General features: G+C 33.3%; 2 protein-coding genes across 2 annotated transcripts; both read right to left on the bottom strand.

Moving 5' to 3' along the window:
- Positions 1-1,641: 1,641 nt before the first annotated feature.
- On the bottom strand, positions 1,642-8,029 carry LOC144836208 (sodium-dependent noradrenaline transporter-like). Its single transcript, XM_078691452.1, has 13 exons — positions 7,766-8,029; positions 7,528-7,659; positions 6,711-6,957; positions 5,946-6,084; positions 5,451-5,585; positions 4,917-5,020; positions 4,677-4,801; positions 4,188-4,300; positions 3,606-3,837; positions 3,402-3,502; positions 2,789-2,959; positions 2,466-2,540; positions 1,642-2,310 (listed from the first exon to the last, which is right to left on the bottom strand). Exons 1-13 carry the CDS (start codon positions 8,007-8,009, stop codon positions 2,287-2,289), a joined length of 1,842 nt encoding a protein of 613 aa, XP_078547578.1. The 5' UTR covers positions 8,010-8,029; the 3' UTR covers positions 1,642-2,286.
- Positions 8,030-12,444: 4,415 nt separating this feature from the next.
- On the bottom strand, positions 12,445-22,438 carry LOC144834553 (serine/threonine-protein phosphatase 4 catalytic subunit). The gene is made up of 10 exons (XM_078689405.1): positions 22,319-22,438; positions 21,614-21,688; positions 20,938-21,009; positions 20,564-20,666; positions 20,277-20,378; positions 19,404-19,577; positions 18,955-19,081; positions 18,261-18,450; positions 13,681-13,759; positions 12,445-13,242 (listed from the first exon to the last, which is right to left on the bottom strand). Exons 2-10 carry the CDS (start codon positions 21,637-21,639, stop codon positions 13,192-13,194), a joined length of 924 nt encoding a protein of 307 aa, XP_078545531.1. The 5' UTR covers positions 21,640-21,688; positions 22,319-22,438; the 3' UTR covers positions 12,445-13,191.
- Positions 22,439-22,731: the final 293 nt, after the last annotated feature.

Here is a 22,731-nt window from a genome sequence, read left to right as displayed (position 1 = left end):
ACTTCACGTTCTGCCTGAACACACTTGCTCAACATTTTCACTTCCTTGGTGTTTACTGATTTGTCTACCATTTCAAATGAACGTGTCATTGTGCCGCTCTCTGTCAACTCTTTTTTGAGTGTCTGTGTCTCGTCATCCACCATTTTTGGTTTAACCTTTCGACTTCTGGCTTTTTTGGTGAGACGTGCCAATCTAAAAGCTTCACTTAGCTTTCCCCTCTTTTTCTTCTTTGGCTTCTCCTCTTTAGTGGAAGCGGCTGCATCAGTTCCAGTTGATGTCTGTGACACTGTACTGTCCATCTCGACCTCAACAGAAGTCTCCGAAGCAGTTGATAGTTCAGGGCTTTTGGTAGCACCAACTGATGCAGCTTTGGCGGATGGTGGGCGTTTAGATGACACAATACCAATTGAGAAATCATCATCTTCTCCCATTACGTTTCTAATTTCGACTTGAAGGGCATCCCATTTTCTGACTTCTCTTTCTCGTTTCAGTTCTTCCCTTCGACGGCGTCGAGTAGTCGGACTCTCACAGCCAGGAATATTTTCTTCCACTCTACTGAATGATTTAACACCAGACTCTGTAATTCTACCAACTGTAGTATATCTAGCTGCTGACGATGTACTTGCAACAGCTTGACCAGTAGTAGGCCTACTGGTGGTAGTGGCATTCGAATCTTCATTGGAAACAACCTGGATAACAAACAAATATATATATTTATTTAGAAACAAATAATTATGTATTGATATGGTTAAATTAGAATGTGATCGAGAATCAAATGTTTGCTTACCTGCTGTTGTCGTCTATTGCGGCGGTTGAAGAATCTTCGGAACCGTGCAAAGCGACGCCACCATGGAGAGGATGGACGTGCCTATCAATAAATATAAATTAAGAAAAATAAAACTTTAAAATCAACTTTCTAAAAAACCATAAAATGCCTAGGAGTAAATATGTTAGGACTGACATGATTAATAAACATTTTACGTTTGTGTCGATCGAAAATATTGACATATTTAAAGTACACCACGTAGGCTACACCTCGTTCGCACACCAAGCCGATCGAACACCACTTCTACGCACTCTTGTCCACTATCAAATTTCACGAAGTACTTTCTTAAAAGTATCGCTTAAATTAAACAATCTTTACTCACGTTTTCTCTGCGATATTCTTCATTTTGTTGTTGTAGTTTATCAACTGATTGTTTATTTTCAGCCATCGTAATGAATTAAAATCTTTTGGAGTATAAATAGCGAATATTTAACTAAGAAATCACTGAGGTAAGTTACTTTCCAGCGTGCTTAGAAAGAATGATATGGTTTGTTGACACCGTACCTTGGCAACTTTGTGTACGAGCCTATGGTAACGTTACGCGCGCGTATTTTAGGTGACGCGTTTTAAAAGTAAGTCCGTAAAAAACAGCGCCGCACTCCAAGCCTTTCATAAATACTGTAATAATAATAATTGATTTGGAAAATGTTGTATAAAAGAATGATGTTGTATAAAAGAATTAAATGAAACAAAATAGTATATACATTGCATAAACAACCCTATATGTGGTTCCTACCCACCAAAATATACCCGGATAAATAGCTAACTATTCCATAGAGGAATTAATGACATTTTAGGAAACCTCACTCAGTACATATATATTTATTATGATGTTACATTTTTCGTTCGTTTGTTACACTTATATAATTATATATTTCATTACAAAATAAACTATTATTACTAGTAGGCCTACTATTACAACCTATATCTACTTGTTCGCAACTGAGGACGCACAATTATTTCATTACAAGCCTACTCTACAAATATTAACTTTTTTAGATGCATCGTTTATTGAAAAAAGGTGGAAATCTGTAAAGCTCTGTCTACACTATCAAACTTTATGTGACAAAAAATGTGATGTGCCCATATATGGACATGATTATGTCATATCAGTACCATATTTAAGCATATCACTACCATATTTGGGCACATCACACTTTTTTTGTCAAACTAGTTTAATATAGTAGACAGAGCTTAATAAACGAGATAAAAATTACATACGCTTTTAACTTTTAAAGATTCAATAATATAAAATTGTTTTTGATAAACATTTTCAAACATTAGGATTATTAAACTAAAATTCAAGAAATCAAAATGTAGGCCTCCTAAGCAAAGGTGGGACTTTATTACATAACTATTTTACAATTATTGTACGTGAATAGGATGATAGAACCTTCTGTGGGTACGACGAAGGTCTCATAAATTCGATAAGTAATCGAATATGATCGCTATCTTATTCATTATAAATCCATCCAATGCTGCAGCTAAAATGAACAAAGAAAACAAAAAATAACAGTATTTCAAAAATTGAACTGAAACACAATATATAAATCATATACATGCATATAATATGTCTATAAACGTTTATTCGTTTTATTGTATAGAAATATAAATATAAGGTGCAAAAAGTAACCGTTACCTTAAATCTTTTGACGTCATTTGTAGCTAAAATCCCCGCATGTTCCTTACATGGACTCATAGCCAAAGCTAGTCTCTGAAATACCAAGAATAAAGTTGAAAATGTACTGACGAAGTTCCCGTCAACAATATACTCCGGTTGAGAGGGGGAACATATTTTACAGGGACAGATACGCTTACGTAGTGATATGCCCAAATATGGTAGTGACATGACATATATGGCAATAACACATTTTTGTGTGGTCACATAGTCACCAAGTTTACAGGGGCAGATACGCTTTTAATACTACTATGCAAAAATAAGTATAGAGTAGCCATACGCACCTGTCGAATTGATCCCGGAATAACTAGGAATTGGTATATAGCTGTTATGGGTATTGCGATTATTGACGCCATAGCAAAACACATTCCAATCTTGTTGGCCCAAGATGGATAGTCATATGTGTAGTTAGACTCCAGTGGAGCATATAGTATTATGCTGACTAGGACAATAAACTGAAAGACGAACAGTAAGACAATTATTGGTTAAAATACAAATACGGCAATACAAATTTAGAATTTATGTTATTCCTTATTACCATTTACACACAACGCGGAGCGGACCGGCGGTTTCCGCTCAGGATAGATACAAATTCTACGTGGGACATGATAAGCTACGCGGTTTCCCGCTTACCGTTACCGCTCGTCTGGCCTTTACTCCACACAGTACGGTTACCACAGCTGTAAAGCTTGGTTCCCACTCGGACTCATAGCAATGCAAGGACGTAAGCCGCGACGCAAACGAGTTGACCAATCAAAAGCGATGGATTATTCGAAATGTCGCTTGTGATTGGTCAATTCGTCCTTTTGTTGCGTCCTAGGAACCAAGCTTAATAACCACCGTACAGCTCTGTGCGTGTGAGTGTTATCGTAATACTGACAAGACCCCAATACTCACCAAAAGAAAAACTGGTGTAACAAATTTCCAAAGAATTTTCCAGATCATCCCTGGACGCACGCCACACATTTCTTCGATGTCATTTGAAAAATATTGCGTTCCTGTAACAACAGAAATTAAAAACAGTTTCAAATAGCTATGAAGTATATTTGTGTGTTTTATATTAATATCAAACTTTTTGAAGATTGAAAAAACAGTACCAACCATAGATCCATGAAATACCAATAGCTTCGAAGAAGACTGCTACCAACAGAGACGTTCCACCAATGTAGGCGTCTTGAATTGTAAGTAAATACATTCCGCCGTATGTAACATTTGGTAACGCTAGCAGGAACACGATTATCACTACAATTGCAGTCAGCAGTTCCCTTCGTTTGTTAAATAGATGTGGGAATTCGTCGGCGATACCCGTTAAAACAGCTTCGAATCCACCAAACTAAATAACGGTTTAAAAAAAAAAATTATTACTTAAAAACATACAATTATTAACTTTGATTTTAATTCTTACAAAACACAGTATAGTAGTTTAAACATTTCTATGACATTTTAAATGAATAATACTGTTCGTGAAATAAGAATAAGAAGACCGCCCTCTATATCGTCACACAATTTCGGTTTCTTTGATTTTGTATTTTTTCAGCCAAATGTAATATGTATTTAAATGTTATCAACGATTCGGTTTTCATTTAAAATATTTGATTAAATAATAAATTCAACAGTGATGAGATTATTTTTGTTGATTCAAAATGTTATGAAATGTAAAAATAATCCTTCCAGTAGGCCTACCTGACTATCAAGCCCAAGCGTTATAAGCATCAGGAAGAAAATGATGGCCCATCCTGTAGAGCCTGGTAGTGTGGAAATAGCTTGCGGGTAGACGACAAATACAAGGCCTGGTCCTGCCATTATACAAAAAACAAGTATACATTTATTATTAATATAAGCATAGCCAATTATTATTAATTATTGGTAGAACACGTATTTAAAATGAACATTATATTTTGGAAATTGAATGACAAACTAGCCAAAGACAATTTCAAGGGCTCTGTGTTTCCTCAGTGTAGTATAATGAAGACAATTCGATCCAACCACATCTAGACGGCGCTTGGTAAAATGTTGGCACACATGGCGTGTCATACGTATACTTGAATTCGAATTTTTTTTATCAAAGTTACTAATAACATGACAAAGTTAGTAACCAGAAACTTGAGGCCATTCAGGCATCTTCATAACCTCCATCACCACACCAAGCATTTGTAAAGCAGATTATTTTACCATCCGTAGCCACCTTTTCAATTGGCTTATGCTGTGTTACAGACATGTAACCAAGAAAAGAGAAAATCACAAAACCAGCGAAGAAGCTTGTCAAGCTGTTAGCAACAGACGTCCGTAACATATCTCTGAAAACATCATGAAAATACATAAATAATAAATATTAATATTTTGTTAACTTTGACCATTTTTATGAAAGGAAAATTAATTGAACTTTAAAATACAAATGAAAACGGTGTTTACCTGTAGCAGTCGTTTCTAAATCGGTTATAACTAGCAAATGCTATATGAACACCAAACCCTGCTCCCAGAGAATAAAACATTTGAGTTGCCGCATCAATCCAAACCTAGCCAAAATAATTAAATAAAAATATTGAATCGTTGTTGAAAAAAGACTATATCGACATAATATACGACAACTATTTGAGCAGAAGTGACAGCTATGAGGTTTGGAGACTTTGGACACAATTTACAAGTGCAATAATGTTTTCGATAGGAGTTTCAATTCATCCGGCAAGCAACATCGTCCTTATTATGTAACATGTATACAACGCAAAGACGCTCGTTAATCGGTGAAATCATGCACTGTTCCATAATAATAAGTATGGACTTTCGACTTAGGAACATCATGATAATTCATTAACATTGGGACGTACGTCCTAATTCCATTCCTCGACACATATTTGTGAATTCTGGGACCGCACCTGACGATCAACAAGAAAATCAATGCGTAGGTCGTAATATAAGTCTTCGCAAATTAAAAAGGTCTCTAAATACCTGGGATGTTTTCAGCGTCGCAAAGTCTGGCGTCAGATAGAATTTGATTCCCTCGGCTGCACCAGGTAGCGTGATCCCACGAACAAACAAAATACCTAGTACAATGTATGGAAGCGTAGCTGTAATCCATACTACCTAAAAATACATTTATAGTTGGATTATATTAAATTTTGTAATTGTAAAAGTATTATTATATTGTTATTAAACGAGACGTATACAGATTGCAGTGTATACTGATATCACTGCTCCTTCAGCTTGGTTCCCACTAGAGAACACAAGCGAGTTGACCAATGGAAAGCGACAGTTTGAATATTTCATCGCTTGTGATTGGTCAAATCATTTACATTGCGTTACGTCCTTGCGTTGCGTTTCTAGTGAGAACCAAGCTTTATACATGTGTATTGATAATGTTTGCTAACATTCTGTGTGACTGTTCGTTTTTATCACCCCATCTGTCTTTGTGACGTAATTAGTTTAGTAAAACTATATTCTCACCTTTCCAGACGTCTTTACTCCTTTCCAAAGCGAGAAATAATCGATAACTATGACAAATAGAAGACATAAACAGAGATCCCATTTGATGCCACCAAGATCCTCCAACCCGGAACTGTGCTGAACTCCTAACACTTTTCGACTGTAAGAACCAATGTTAAGTGTATTATTACATACGAATAATATGTTAAACGGAGAGATAAAACCAACCGTTTTAGAGACTCTTTTTTCCCATATGCTGGTCATCTATATAATGTACATTTTTCAAGATAATTAGTTAAGGTGTTACCGTACGTTTTTATATTATGTTTTAAATTGTATTGTATCTATGTCTCTAAGCTCAGGAAAATAAATATCATGTATGTTATATTATGTGACAATAAATTGAATCTTGAGATATTTAGTTAAAATATTCACTGTTCGGTACACTTTTCGTTAATTAGAAGAGTCAATCTTTCAACTCATGAAATATTCTCCCAATTTAACTAGCATTCATTACTATATAGTATAATCAACTAGAGATCTGAACTCGTCACCAGATCGCGTTGGTGCAAAATTATTTTTTTGGATATTGTAGGTTGTTTTTGTGGAAGTTACTATTGTTAATGTCCTGGTAAAATTGTTTTCTCTTTTTGTTTTTTGTATGATTTGTATATGGATGTACTATCCGAAATAAAGGAAATGAACGAATAAATGAATAGATGCGATCCGCGCATAGGTCCAAGTAACGTACAACTAAACTTAAGTATCAAATTGTTGCATACTTACAAGTAGAATTCTTCCGCTGGTGATACACCATTCGTAGAATTGACCGTAACATTGGCACCATCAACGTACGCTATAGTATCATTACTATCGGTTTCATAACAAAATTCTGTATTCCATTCGTGGCCACAGGTTAGCCAGGGTAAGTTTGTTGTGAACGAAGAAAACAGGTAATATACGGACCAGGCAATGAGAACGTTATAATATAAAGCTACCAGAAATGCTATAATCACAACAGCAACACCCGTTCCTGAAATGAAGTAAAAAAAAAGTATAAAAAACAAGTATTACCACATTGTATTTGTATGAATAGTGGCGAAAGGCAGAGGCCTGAAGCCCCTGGTTTAGGAAACCTAGGTGGCCCTCCAAATTTCAACACTGGAGGCCTCAGGAATTTTTAGCCTTTTCCGGCATATTTTAATGCCTGTTTTTCCCTCTGGGCACTGCTCAGGGCTTCCATAAACTCCGGGCCCCAGGGTTTAGCCAGTGAACGCTCACAGCCGTTACGCCACTGTGTATGAAAACGATTTCGGCATACACCATGATAATATAAATATTTCAACGTTAGGTATACGTTGTCATTGTTGTTATCAATTATTAGGTCTACTAAAGTCGCTTAATTAGAATCACTAGTATTTGACCAGGAATGTTGGCACGTACACGGTGACGGTGCCGACATGTTTAAAGAAATATTAAGGAGATCAACTTATTCCTTGGACCGGCACAAAATGGATGGGAAGACCAGCTGCTACTTGTCGTAATATCACCTTAGGCTTAATGCGACAACTTACAAACGTACATTGTGATGTAATTGATTTACCTTTGAACAGAGGACAGATCTTCCAAACGGTAATGGCACCACACCGATGAAACTGTCCCAATACTAACTCCATGTACAAGAGAGGCATTCCACCGAGAACCAGAAACAAAACGTATGGTATAAGAAAAGCTCCTGTAAAAGTAGACAAGTAAAAGGTCAGTTTTCATTTAAGCACTTAAGATTGGTAAAATTCCAGCTCGAATAAACGAGAATGTCTTAACACTCAATTGAGACTTACCCCCTCCGTTTCGATAGCATAAGTACGGGAATCTCCAAACGTTAGCAAGATCAACTGCATATCCAATAACAGAAAGTACAAAGTCGAGTTTCTTGTCCCAGACATCTCTTTCCTCTACGTCATCAAGGCTATCCACACGGCGAGCAATTTTTGTTTCTGTTTTCCCAGTATCTTTAGCCATAGTTACTAAGGTTTCTTTCGTCTCATCTGGCTTGATGGCATCTGGATCTGGAGAAGCTAACATACGCTTCCACCCAACGTCAATAAACTCAATGTTCTCCATGTTTAAAGATTGCTTCAAAAGAAAACCTAAATTAAAAAAAGAAGTTTGGACAAAGAAAGAGAAATTGTAAAACATGAAAACTATCTACTAACTCAATTAAGTTACCGTCACATGTGACACTGTATTACACTGTATATTATAGACAGTACCGATAATCTTCTATGTTGTACATTTCATTTTATTTCATTTATTTCGTCTTTTATAAATAATAAAAACATCACAAGGTACAGAGCACTTTAGGGGGTAGACGGGATTGTCAGAAAAGTGAAACAAAACACTATCGAGTGACTCTCCGACCCCCTAAAGTGTACCAATGGAATAAACTTACATACTAAAATACAGAAAAAGAACACAAATATAATATACAACAGTAGTTTACCTGAGAGTTCCAACGTTATAATAATGAATGTACTTCATTCACACAGTTATTTCCTATAAATGGTCAAGGCCTTTATCCAATATATAGTTAGTACAGTAGCCTAGTAGTAGAATGAGCTAAGATTTATAAAATCATCCAAGAGTTTTAAACGACCGAGTAAGAAAAACATTGAATTCTAGCCAAATCGTGCTAATACATCCATATTTAAAGCACGGCCCTAATTAGTATGCATACACTGGGAGAGAATTATTTACTGAGAAATAGTGATTTACGACTAAGGATATGGGTTAAAGGAAAAGGAATAAAGAGTACCTGGGGACAACAGGAAAAAATAACTAGTACTAGGGAATTAACATCTGGAGTAAGGAGAAATTGTTAGTAGAAAAACGGGTGGTTGGCCTAATGGTCAGCAGAGTGTTAGCAACTTACCTCACCGACGTTTATCTCGTCCTGAATGTGGTCAAACAGTCCAGCCCAGTGTGGTCAGTAAGAAAATGATTATTTACCGTTATTTTAGACGACTCTTATTATTCTGTCAAAAACACTCAAATGTAGCAGAGCGCGTGATTGCAGTATCTGTTACTGACACTAGTCGATCGATAGCGCGGTCTGTATCTGATGTCCAATATTAAAAAATTGATTACATTTCGTTGATAGAAACGAACTATCGTCCAATGACGTTCTAGCTAAATTTTCTCCAGTTTAAAGATGTATTGTCCCTCTGAAAAAATATTTTTTTTAAATTGTTTTGTTGAATATGTCATTTAATGTCACATAGTTATTCTCTTTGACCAAATATTGGATCGGAAAAAAAAAATAATTTAGGGGCCTACTTGAAAAAACTGTAATTTAAAGCAAAAAAATACTCAAATTGGCTGCCAACCAATCGTTTTTGGTTGAATTTAACTGTTTATGTTGTCATTTTATAAGTTAAAACATTTTTTCAGGTTTTTTTTTTCTACTACAAAATGGCCTATTCAAAGCCTGATTTAATTAATCTTCATTTTTCATGTTTTTGGGGGACAATATATCTTTAAACAAAAATTAATTAGGCTTACCCAATAACTAAATATATTAAAACCATCAGGTTATTTAAAACCCTTTAAAACTTAATTTCATATTAGATTTCTAGCTTATTATGCTTTTATTAGTTAAACCCTTAAGTATTGGTAACACAATAACACACGGACAATTGTTCTCTTTTTTCATAACAATTTATATATTTTTTTAATAGAAAAACTGAACAATAGCTTGTAACGGACAAATATATAGAGTTCGCATGACCGTAGTTGACTGTCTACTAATGCAGAGGTTAATACACATCGAAGGACAAAATACTAAATGTAAATAAAACACAAAATTATGGCGCGCCATACAAAATGATGATTGGTTTATGGTGTGCAAACAGGGAGTTGTTAAAAAGACTCCTTGGTGCAACTGACCGAGAGATAAACAGAAGTATTGACTTCTTTCTCAATTGTACAACGATATGTTGACCTATATTATAAAGAATACTTTATTGAAAACAACCACTATAAAAACAAATACTGTGATTCGAGACTATAAAACATGTAGAAATATGGTATTTAAAGTAGGCTCGTTATTTCTAAATACTGCGATAAGGAAAAAACTCGTATAAATGATGTATTTACGAAAGAAAATTCGTATGTGGAAATACTTTATTCGATTCTCGGGACTGTATATAATGTATATACAGTATCATTGTCAATTCTATCACATACGTATCACATGTTACGCCTGTCATAAACTTAACACATAATACATGCGTCACTTGCGATACATCAGTGACACTGTATTAAGTAATGTGCCTATTGCCTGTGGACATACAGTAGGCCTACAAAGAATCGAAATATTGTATTGTAGTCACATATGTAATTGGAATCATGGATATAAAAACGAGTATAACGTGAAAGATGATGTTTAAAAAACATGCTACACAGATTTGGGAATTAATAAAATTATGACAATTATGGATTTACATTTTAGATTATTAATAATAACTAAAGACGGATGTTATAATAGGAATGTATTAAAATTGAATGATTTAAGATTACATAGGCCTATGCACGTAACACAATATTCAAGACGTTATTTTCATTTGCTTCAATTTTCAATGTAGTTTTCTTGTGCCGTATACTGAAGAAAAAAGAAGTTGCTATAATGAACTAAGAGCGTAGGCTGTCTACACTATCAACCTAGTTTGACAAAAAAGTGTAATGTACCCAGATATTGTAGTGATATCACGTCATCGTGTCCATATTATGGGCACATCACATTTTTTGTCACATCAAGTTTGTAATAGTGTAGACAGCGCTTTACTTTGTGTACGTTTGAGCTTGATTCCAATTTCGACGCAACGCAATGACGTAGGCGCAACGAAAACGAGTTGAACAATCGTAAGATCCATTCGAGTGATCCATTGCGTCGTGATTGGTCAAATTACTTTTATTGTGCTTTACGTCATCGCGTTGGGTCCTAGTGGGAATTAAACGTGTCTAATTTAAAACTTCTTTGCTAATATGGTCTACAAAGCGAATAACAGCTGGCTCTACTGTTTAAACGAAATTCTAATTAATTTGGTGTTCCATAAATGACGAAAAAAACGTCAAAAGTAAACAAACATGCATATGATATTACATGTGTGTAAATACTTAAAATATTTTAAAATACTCAATACATATTTAAAAATCAACAACAATGTTTTAAACGGATGACAAATATTAATTTCAGAATGTTATTAAAAAGATTACCTAGACGAGTAACGCTATGATTTCAAACAAAATGAAAATGTGTTTATGTATAATTACTGTGGTAATATCGTTACTCTATGCTCATTTATGGTTCACACTAAAAATATGCACAGTTTCATATGTTCCTATACGTGAAATTGATTGAATAAAACTGTAGTCATTTTGTAATAAATTTACAAACAAATAAATCGTATTGTTCATATTGTATGTAACACAAGAAAAACATCTAGTACAACAGAACTGGACAATAAAAGATACACAGCTCAGAAAATTGAGTAAATGCTGGAGCTATCGCAACACAGGGTTGTGAGCATGTGCAGAAGCTTTTATAGTCTAGGTTTCACATAATGCAATCAAAAGCACACTAATTACTAATAAGTGACCAGTGATCAATAAAAAGTGAAAGTATGAATTAAAGCACAGTGTGAATTACAAATATAATAATCACTGTGAAAGAGTTTTAACCAAAGCTTGTTTCCTGGTACTCATAAAATCAAATAAGTTCTTCTCACAATTCAACCTACACTTTCTCTATTAACTTCAAATTAATGAACTTAAATGTTTTGCCAGACCAGCTGTGTGTACCGATTATATAACAAATAGTACATTTTTATATATAAAAATAGCGAGATTGTTATAATGAAATTCTTACTGAACTCCAACATGGATAGTTACAGCAGTCCAATATATGGCTTGCACAAATGACAAAACAATATTAACAGCACTGTTGACAATACCAAGTTAATTCAACATAGCCCTTTCTAGTATGAATTCAGAATATAGTATTCTCAAGCAAACACTTTCAAAAAGGTGGATTATTTCTGCTACGTATACGTCTACACTACTTAAAACAATGTAATACAGAATAGACATTGTAATATATCTAAAGTTACGGAGACTTCAAAACCAAACGGATGAAACTTTGTTCCCAATCCCAAATCTATGAGTGCCACGCCCAACAATCCACCCATCCCACCCTGCCCTTGACCTCTAGTTAAATTACATCGGTACCTTCATTCATACAAGAAATAATGAACACACACATTAAAAACAATTTTACAAAACGCCACTATCTTATTGTACTCAAATTTAAAAATTGGAAAATCTAAACAGGTGGAACCATTTGTACGTACTTTAAGAGATCAACACACCCCTTAAAATCATAATGGTACAATCCAATTACAATTCATTTCACGACCGTACTATATATCATAAGGTAAGCACATCAATAATTTACTTCTATGCCTTATTTAGATTTTATCTTTTGCATAGACTTTTAAAAGCACATGTTTAATGTGCAACCAGAATTTGAATCTACCCGTTTTCGATTTCTTTCTATAAAACATTTTTGTCAAATCTAGATTTTTTTCTTATTGGACATTTGTAAAGACCTAATAAAAATGTATTTTGATGATAAATTAAAACGGAATTATTATCAATATATCTAGATACAGTAGATCTCCTCTCCTTTAGGATACCCTATTCAGGGGGAACCCCTATTAAGGAGGCACACAATGGGGAATATATGTTTAAAGATGTTGGCCAACCCTATTAAAGGGACGACGTTCTCTTTTTAAAGGGACACTGTTTTGGATCCTGAAATTTTCCCTTAATAGTGGTTCTACTGTGATAGAGAAAATTCAATTTCTCAATAGTAATAGCTTAGAAATTTAAATATCAGGATTCGATTCCTCAATATTGTGCGAGTGAGTGAAAATTCAGAACTATATCTCTCTACGCTGGTCACAAATTCATTCTACAAATTAATCAAGAATCAAGATATAAAAAACTCTCAATAGAAATCGGTAATCAACAATTAGCTTCACAATAAAACTATTTCTTAAAATTTATCCGATGGAAACTTCCTTTATATTGCCTTGTCCTGGAAGATTTTGGTTGAGTGTTTTTTTATTTTTGATGGAGTTACAAATCTCTTGGAAATTGGTAATTATTAAAATATTTACAGATGGTATCAAATTGAATATTACCAACATCACAGAAAGTAGTCTGGTTGTGGTTTCTTGGCTGGAATACCTCTTGATTCCTATATGATTAAAAAAGAGAGAAAATATATCCAAATATTATTATATGCTTTGGCTATGTTTAATCGACGTACGACGATGTATAAGAGAAGACGTCTGAACACCCTCTAGGTAATATAAAGCCGGCTTAACCCTTGACCTTAAGATAGCCTGTAAAAAAGTTGTATTGATGGGTTTCGAACCATAGTCTAAACTTGCTGGAGACTGAGCATACACCATTTGGCCTGCTTAAGTTACAATCTTTTAGTTATTTATGTCAAATATCACGAAACCCTCTATAGCAAAAAAAATGCTTGGCTTCACTTTAAAGAACCTAGTACATTTTTCGAGACTAGAAGGGGGTTACCCCAGTGTATTAATCACACACACAGCCACTGTCTTAAGTAGGCCTTCTAGTGGAATGATGAAGATAGCAAGAAGTGGCAATCATATTAGAATACCTGTGGGGCTGCTTCAAATATCGTAAAGTCTTTTTGTAAATGTTCATCAAGTTCCAATATGGCTGCAACATTACCACACCTGTACAATTTAATAAAGAAAAAAATATGTTTGAGAGACCTTTATTCACGGGATACTTCTACTAAGGGGACACCATGAGGCAAACGAGGAGAAATATGTCTTAACAATAATAATAATAACTGATTTTCATTGCCAACAAAACAACAACATAAATAAGATTTAGTTAAAAGAAACTAATCAAAGCTTAACACCAACTTGCATAAGAAATACACTAGTATAATTAAGAAATATGCCATATGTTAAAATAATTAATTTAACATATTTAAAATGAAGAAAAAGAAGATAAATGTAAAGCTTTACTGTAAGTTATGATAACTATAAATAAATAGCAAATAATAAAAATAAAAAATGTGATAAACAATACAGCCAAACACTATTGTAAGTGAACCATCTGTTGGGTCTTAATCTAATGAACAACAAATAATGCAATGACAAAGCAAAGGCTCAAGTTTGTAATCTATACAAAACACATTCATTCATATTCCATTCCAACTACTGTAAACTGTCTGTCTATCTACAAATTACTCTACAAATTATTGTTCTACCACTCATTATGTTTATCTGTAACTAAGAGCCATTGTCTGTAAAAATCAAAGATTTGGTGGCAGATGTAAAAAAATGGATTTCTCTCAAATTTTTACCATGAGTAGACATTTCAATAAAAAGCATATCTACAACATTCATTTTAATTTTTAGCCTCCGTTGCCATGACAACGGTCAATTATCCAAATTTTGATGTTTTTGCCGTTTTTCACAGATTTTCTATAGTGGAAAAGTACAAACTTGTATACTTATTTTAACCAAAAATACTTACAGTATACAGTTTTTGTTTATAGCAGTGTAAACAACATGTATTGAGTTTCATTTAATGTAGAAAAAAAATATTTACAAAATGGAGTTTGGTTGATACCATTATTTTAAAAAGGGGTGTTTTTAAAAAATATTTTTTTTATAAAAGTATACCTCATAAACGTACCTATAACTTCCAAAGTGGTGTTTTTATATTAATGAGGTTTTGTAATTTGATAGTCAAAAGGTTTGTCAACAATAATCACGAAAAAAATACTGGGGTAAATTTCGTACATAGGTTTTGTGTTGCCAGGAAAATACGAAAAATACAAACAAAATATCAACAAACAAAACACATGAAACACAATTTAAATATGGCTAATCCAATAATAAAATATATATGTGGCTTGTCATAATGCTACTAGAGTCATACGAATAGTTTAGATAAAATAGGAGAATGTGTTGCCAGGTTTAATTCAATTAATTGCCAGAAAAACAGTATTTTGCATTGAAATTAATTAGTTGATGGAAAATAATGTTAAACTTTGAATTAATTGCGTCAATGGTTTTTATAAATGTTTACATCTATTTTGTGTAAAGAGATACAGAAAGACCTCCCAAAAAATCTGACCTTGTAAATAGGTCATTTGAGGTCAAAAGTGGTCAGAATGCAAAACAGGACAGGTCCCCACTTTACTACAACTATTAATGTTTGATCAAAATTTACAAGATAGTTCATAAGAATTCTCAACAATTTTCATTTTTTACCTATAGTGTTACCTTAGCAACCATTTCTATGTGTAACTAAGGAAAGTAATTTTTTTTTAAACGTAAAAAATGGCGTTTTTATGAATACAAAGAATTGATTGCATTTGTAATTTTTCTCAATTTTACTTCTACTGCATTCTAATAATCTTAAAGTGATGACAAACTTGACCTTGTAAATTCATTCATTTGAGGTCAAATGAGGTCAAAATTTTACCATAGTAACTGTTTCTATGTGAAAATATTTTAAAAATAAGGGGTTTTTCATAAATACAAAACATTTTTTTAGTTTTACATTTCTACTTTTTGCCAAATTTACTTTAAATACTGAATCCTAATAATCTCAGAAATAAAGTCTTGACAAATCTGAATAAAGGTAAACAAATTGACCTTTAGTGTTATCTTAAACCTGTTTACGTAACTAAGGATAATTTTTTTTAAAATAAAATATGGAGTTTTCATGAAAAAAAAATTATATTTTACATATTGAGGTCAAATGACATCAACATTTTACCTATAGTGTATTGTAGCAACAGTTTCTATACGTAACTAAGTACAATATTTTTAATATGGGGTTTCATGACTACAAACAATTGATTACATAGCTCTACTACTTTTTCCCAAATTTACTTATCTACTGAATCCCAGAAAATGTCTGACCTTGTGAAAGGGTCATTTGTTGGGTCAAATTATGTCAAAATGTATTATTTATGTTATCTTAGAATCTGTTTCTATGCGTAACTAAGGATAATTGTTTTTTTAAATACAGTTGAACTTCCCGTAAGTGGCTGGAAAGGTGGCCGCTTACGGGCGGTGACCCCTTACGGGAGGTTCTGCTGATAAGGGGCAAAAATCACGTATTATGGCTATGCACGATATTCTTAACGAAACGAGCCTCTCAATTTTCCAGATAAATGTATTATTATTTATAATCAGATGGTTTAGTATTTTTTAGCATTTTCAGACAAATTTTAAAAGCTTTTATCATATGAAAAATGGTCGGTCAAAATCTGTGTAGTTTTCTCATCTCTTCACAGTAATGTTTTTAAAACCGCTTCGAAATAAAGCTAATATATAAAGAAATACAATCTAATTCATAGGTCCATGCAATAAGTATCACATTTTTCGGATGGCCGCTTACGGGAGGTCATTTATCATACAAAAAATCTCATTTTTAGTATAAAAAGGTGCCCGCAGCTGCTTACGGGAGGTGGCCGCTTACAGTAGGTACCAAATGCACTAATTAGATAGGAAGAACAAACAGGCTTTTAGGGAGGTGGCCGCTTATGGGGTTTTCATGAATAAAAATAATCACAGAAGAAAGTCCTTACGAATATGACCTTGTGGAACGGTAATTTAAAAATACAAATAAGGCATGCCTGCTAATAATCTACAAATTTGTAAAAGATAAGTATGAAAAATCTAAAGAATATCTCAATTTTAGTTACCATAGTAACTGTTGCTATGCATAACTAAGGGAAATTAAATAATTATCAGATAATTATTAATTAATAATTAATACTGAATCCAACCATCACAGTAAAAAAATATAGAATTTAAAACCAATATTTAATATAAAGTGTGATATTTTACATGCTATGACCTTAAATGAAATGAAATTTCACATCAGCACTTCAATATTTGTTATGTAGCATTAACATACCTGAGTATATCATTGACTTTGATTAGTTCAATTTTGGGGAGGGGAAAGTGGTGGATCCAGGAGTTTGAAATAGGGGGTTGGAGGCGAGGGTCTAAAAACTTAACTTTATGTCCTATCTTTTGCATTGCAATTTTTAACTTGGGGTGGGTGGGGGCTTGGAAAAAGGGGGAGGGGGTGGGATGGAGGAGTTTGAATCCGTCTATTGGTTGGGGCGATGGTAGCGGCAGTGTGGGTGGTGCTTGAATGCATGCATTTGACACTCTATAGTGGATGATCGACCAAAGTGTTGCAGTTTATCTTTTTGTGGTTATTGTCGGGGTAGGGGGGGGGGGTGGTGTTAGTCGAAAGTCGTGGTGGATGGGCATGTGGGATCTGCTTAGGTTAGCAAATAAAGGAAGTAAAAATATGAAAGAGAAGCTTCAAAATAAGAGAGGAGTAATCTGATAATTTATTCAAATTTCCAGAGGATATAACCTATAAAATGACATTAAAACTGGGAATTACAGAATCTATAATTAAAAATATTGGTTTTTTTTTCTCACAAGACAACTAGAACTATATAAAACATTAAGAATTTTTCTGACCAATGAGTTTAAAATCAGATAATCAATGAAACTAAAATGTTTTTACTAATATACCATGTTTTTTTTTTATAAAAATGCCTATGTTTCTCGCAACACTGCTTGTAGATTTTTAAATTACCCCAGTATTTTATTTTAGAAATCAATTATTAAACATTAGAACTACCTATTTCTAATAAATCAGCTAAAAAAATACACCACTTTGGGCGTTATGGTGAAGTGAAGTTTAGTTGCATTTAACAATTTAAAAAAAGTGAAAAACACCCCTTTTTAAATAAATGGTATCTCCCAAATTATGAAATCAAAAATTAAAACAAAATATGAAACAGGTACACAATGCATTGTTAATATGCATACACTAATTATTTTTTATAATTAAATGAACAAAACAAAAATATCGTCCATCAAAGTAGTACCAATATCCATTTTAAAAAACCTTAAAAAAGGACAAAATTTGTCAAAAACACAAATTTGGCCGTTGCCATGGAAATATATGTGTGAAATAAAAAATACTGCAAATAATGCAAAATTTGAAAGAAATCCATTTTTTTGAGTCTGCCACTATTTTTGATATTTCTTTGATTCTTACAGACAATGGCTCCTAATTGTCCATTATTGGGACACTGAATAAATTTTCCAATAGATTTTTCGGGCAATAAGCCAAAAAATGAATAATTAATTAAAATAATATTTCATACGTTACCTATAACAATAGTTTGGTGCAGACCAGACCGTTAACACTGTTTCATTAAAGTGCCATTTATAACCCTCCATGACAAGTTGATGCGCTCTACATATCATTTCAACATCATTGGTCTCATTAAATAGCTGTACCACATCACTGCCAAACAAATAGCCAGCACCTCTAGGACTCACTCCCCAACCTTGTGTATCTAAAGAAATCAGAAGCAGTACGTTAACTACACATTATATCATTAAAAAATTACATTTAATTTCGAAATATTATTATTTCCGATTTCAGTCATTCGAGGTAACAGGTGGTGACTGAAAATGACATGCAAGATTACCTCATGCCAGATTCATGTTTTCTTTGAGTGTTGGTGTGGTGCGCCTTATGGCAACAGAGGTCTGTAATATGATGGTTCATTTGAATACCACCTGTGTATACATGATTTTCATATAAAGGCACAACGTACAATAACGCTCTCCCACTTAGCATCATACAACATCCATCTATTCATTACAAGGTCCTCCGACTGTATTAGCCACTCCTTTACAAACTTAAAATACATATGTTGCTTTAAATATTGCCGAAACCAATAAAATAAAATTCATAAACTAAAAACACTCTCTGCAACCCATATGTATTATTGGTTAAATGCAAATATCTTGCATTGTGGGAGATGTATGCGAATGAATATGGACTGTGTTCTCACCTTCTGGATCCGACCAGAGAAGGTCGCACATGGGGCCATCGTGAGGTACCTCTTGTTTGCGATCTATGATTCGAATTTGGTCCAATGTGTTGATAGACGGTGAAAGGCCGCCATGAACACAAAAAATCTGCAAAAAAAAAAAGTTTTTATTATTTACTCAATTTGTTATCTTAATTTAAAGGTCTTTCACACCTGTTCCGGCACGGTTCCATGCCCAAAAACAAATCAAACGTCAATGTTTCATTTTATCGATGCTCCATGCAGCTATGCACCAAACGATATGCGCAGCATAAAACAAAACATTGAAGCTTGATTTGATTTGCTGGCGCCGGACACTTGCCGGAACAGGTGTGAAAGACCCTTAAGACAGCAGAGAAAAACCCATACCATTAATTAGTACTGTACCATTAATAAATATTACTTTATGTTGAAAATGTAAAAAACACTACCTTTCCATCTATGATTGCTGATAGGCTAAGGTAGTCAAAGATTTCTGTGCAGTAACGCCATACTGTTATGGATCCATACTTGCGAAGACATTCATCGTAGAATCCGTATACTTGTGTGATTTGCCGACTCTCATGGTTACCCCTAATCAGCGTTATTCTGTCGGGATATCTTACCTACAAAAAAAACAAAGCGAAAGGTTTGTTTAATTTTGATGGCTTTTATGGACAATGCTGTATGGTAGGTATAAATTATTAAAATATTAAGCAACAATTGATTGGTATACATCAATCAGAACAGAGAAATAAATAGGCTCTAATATAAATAAACAAAACAGATTCTTTAAAGATGTATTGTCCCTTGAAACACAAAAAATGAAGGTCAAAATATTCTATATTTAAATTGGCCATATCAAAGTTATATTAAAGTTATTCACTTTACTTTTACGTAATTAACAGGTAAATTAATTTGATTACATTTCGTCTTGAAAATCGTCGCGAGCGAAAGTAAACAAAGATTTCAAACCACGAGTATGCATTATGCATGATGCTAATTAGGATTGTTTACAACTCATCACTGTTCAGAAGGTGTTCTCACACAGATCGCGAGGAAGTTTTATGATTATGCATACAGAGTAGCCAAACAAGCGCGTTGCATTATGAGATATGTTTTGATCGAAAACTTTGACTGGAAGTAAAAGTTATTTTTTGAACAAAAAAACGTCTGTATTTCAGTGAAATGATTTTTTTTCCGACTAATTTTTGGTGAAAGTTAATAACTATTATGATACTTCAAAATGACCCATTTTTTCAAAATCTTTTTTTTTTTTTAAATTAGTCAAACATCTTTAAATAAAAAGAATTTTATTGATTTACCTTAAGTGCTAACAACAATAAAAACGTCTCTACGCTGTAAAATCCTCTGTCTACAAAATCCCCTAAAAATAGATAGTTAGTGTCCGGAACATCTCCTCCAACCTTTGATTTAAATAAAAAAAGAGCATTTTATTTTTAGATCAAGATATGAATTATTATTTTGGAGACACACTCTAAATTAACTTAACTAAAAAATGTATGTAGGTTCAAATTGTTTGGGCTAGCACATTGTGGCTAGCAAAAATCTTTCAATGTAATATTTAGCATTTTTACGCCATCCAACATACCTTAAATAACTCTTTGAGATCATAAAACTGGCCATGTATATCGCCACAGACTGTGACCGGTGAATCAACTCTTTGTACATTACCTTCTTCAACTAATATTTCCCTGAGGATGCAAGACGAAATAACATAAAATCTTTGATTACCAAGAATTACAGAAAAAAGCAGCATGCATAATATCTTTGACTCATTAAAAAATGATAATAAAATGTCAAGGGTCATCCTTATTTTTAACTGATCCCTTAGGTTAGTAGTTTTCTCACTGGCCTGAATGCAATTTTAATATTGTATGGTGGGTTGATGAACAGCAGGATTTCTAAAAAAATACTGTATAAAATACGAGCCATTTTGGAATTTGTAATATATTATTTTCTTACCTGGCTTTGGCACACAATGCCTTGACTTCACTTTCTTTTATAATTTCACATCTTCTTAGTTGCTCTATTTGTCTGCAGAATCCAAAAGAAAGTTAACCTTCCTACCAAATTGCCTTAGTGTTAAAATCTACATTACACCTCACTCGTTTCACAGTAAAGTGTCCCCTTAGTAGGAGTGTATTAACGGATGGGTTCTACTGTACTATTGTAGTTAATTCTTGTTTAAATAGCTACCAAAGTGGGCCAACAATGTATCTCCTTCATCAAGTTACACATATTTGGAATAATCTAACAGATTATATAAAAAAAATCCCCCACATTAAGTTTGTTTAAATAGAGATTAAAGCAACATTATATCAATATAAACATTTAAGTCATTTTTTTTTGTTTTGTTACTAATGTTTGTTCTATTTTGTTAGGGTTACATGTTTAAAACACTTGTGTTTATTTTGTATCCCATATATATTTTTATTGTATTTGTACTGTATATGTTATTATTTTGATTATGGAATAAAAAAGTTGATGGGTTAGGGTTACTAGTATTATTTATTAGTATTTATTATTATTAGTTTTTTATATTTTTATATTATATTATTAGTTGGCACAACTAAAATGTGATTTTTGTGTGTTTGCAAACTCTTTTCAATTCATCTTCTCATCCTAGATAGATACTTACCTGTCTAGGTCACTGCAGTCAGTCATTGTTAAGCACACAACAGTAGTTAATATATACCCAGCTTTGCTACTGTGTCTGTGCAAAAGGGAGAGAAAAAAACGACAATTCAAACATGGAAAGAATATGGTAATGGTAATGATATACTAGATACGTCAATAAGTGTATTCATTTCTATCAATGGTAAATAAATACAAATAAAGCAAAAAAATATAATATAAAATGAAAACGATTGTTTTATTCTTGTCAGCATGGCAATCAAAGTTTTGTTGTGGAATTTTGGTCAACTTTCATCAATATATTTAATAAAATTAAAAAAGAAACACACAGCAGCATGGAAACCTAATATAGATACAGCAGTAGGCCTAGTTGCAATAATAATTTTAGAAAAACATTGAGAAGACATGTTTTCGAAAAAAAATATATTAAAAATATATGTCAATCTAGGCCTAGCACATTTTCCCCTTTTAAAAACAAAGATTTAAAAGACAATTTTCGTTTATGCCTTTTTACATAAGCAATCTATGCTAGGGCTAGTAATAGGCAGGTTACTCAGAGTCATTGCGTTCAACCCCCCGGCGGCATTGCCATTGAAATAACGGTACCGGCGATTAGGCCTAGCTTTCTAGACTATTTCTAATCTAAAATAGAACAGAACATACGACGTGAGACAGCTTAGAATAAACAGGGAACAACAATTATACTTACTAAATTAATTTGAATTTACACGTTGGTGTAACAACATGAGATTTAATCAATTTCGAATAAAGCTAGGCCTCCTCGGAAAGAAAATTACGACACAGCAGCACTCTCTGAACGACTTCTTACGTCACTTGTTTGCGTGTAGTAGCCTTCACTGTACCGCCGCTGTGTAGTATTTATTCCTACCAGCATAAGTATGGCACGACAAAATAGACAATTACAATAGCGATATATCAGTTAGCGAAATTCCTACCAACTTTGTAAACATACAATTAATGAAGTTAACTTGGCCACCACTGACGTAGATTATTGCTTCATTAAATGTTGAGTTTCGCTTGGGTATGCGCTAATTTAGTTTTCACTCCTCCTCCCAGGTTTTATTTAGCTATGAACAGTACCAGAGTGATTTTACTCTCTGG

The sequence above is a fragment of the Antedon bifida genome, chromosome 2 (assembly GCF_963402885.1).
Source record: "Antedon bifida chromosome 2, ecAntBifi1.1, whole genome shotgun sequence".
NCBI lineage: Eukaryota > Metazoa > Echinodermata > Crinoidea > Comatulida > Antedonidae > Antedon > Antedon bifida.
Note: the sequence above shows the minus strand (reverse complement) of the source record. Positions and strands in the feature narration are given on the sequence as shown.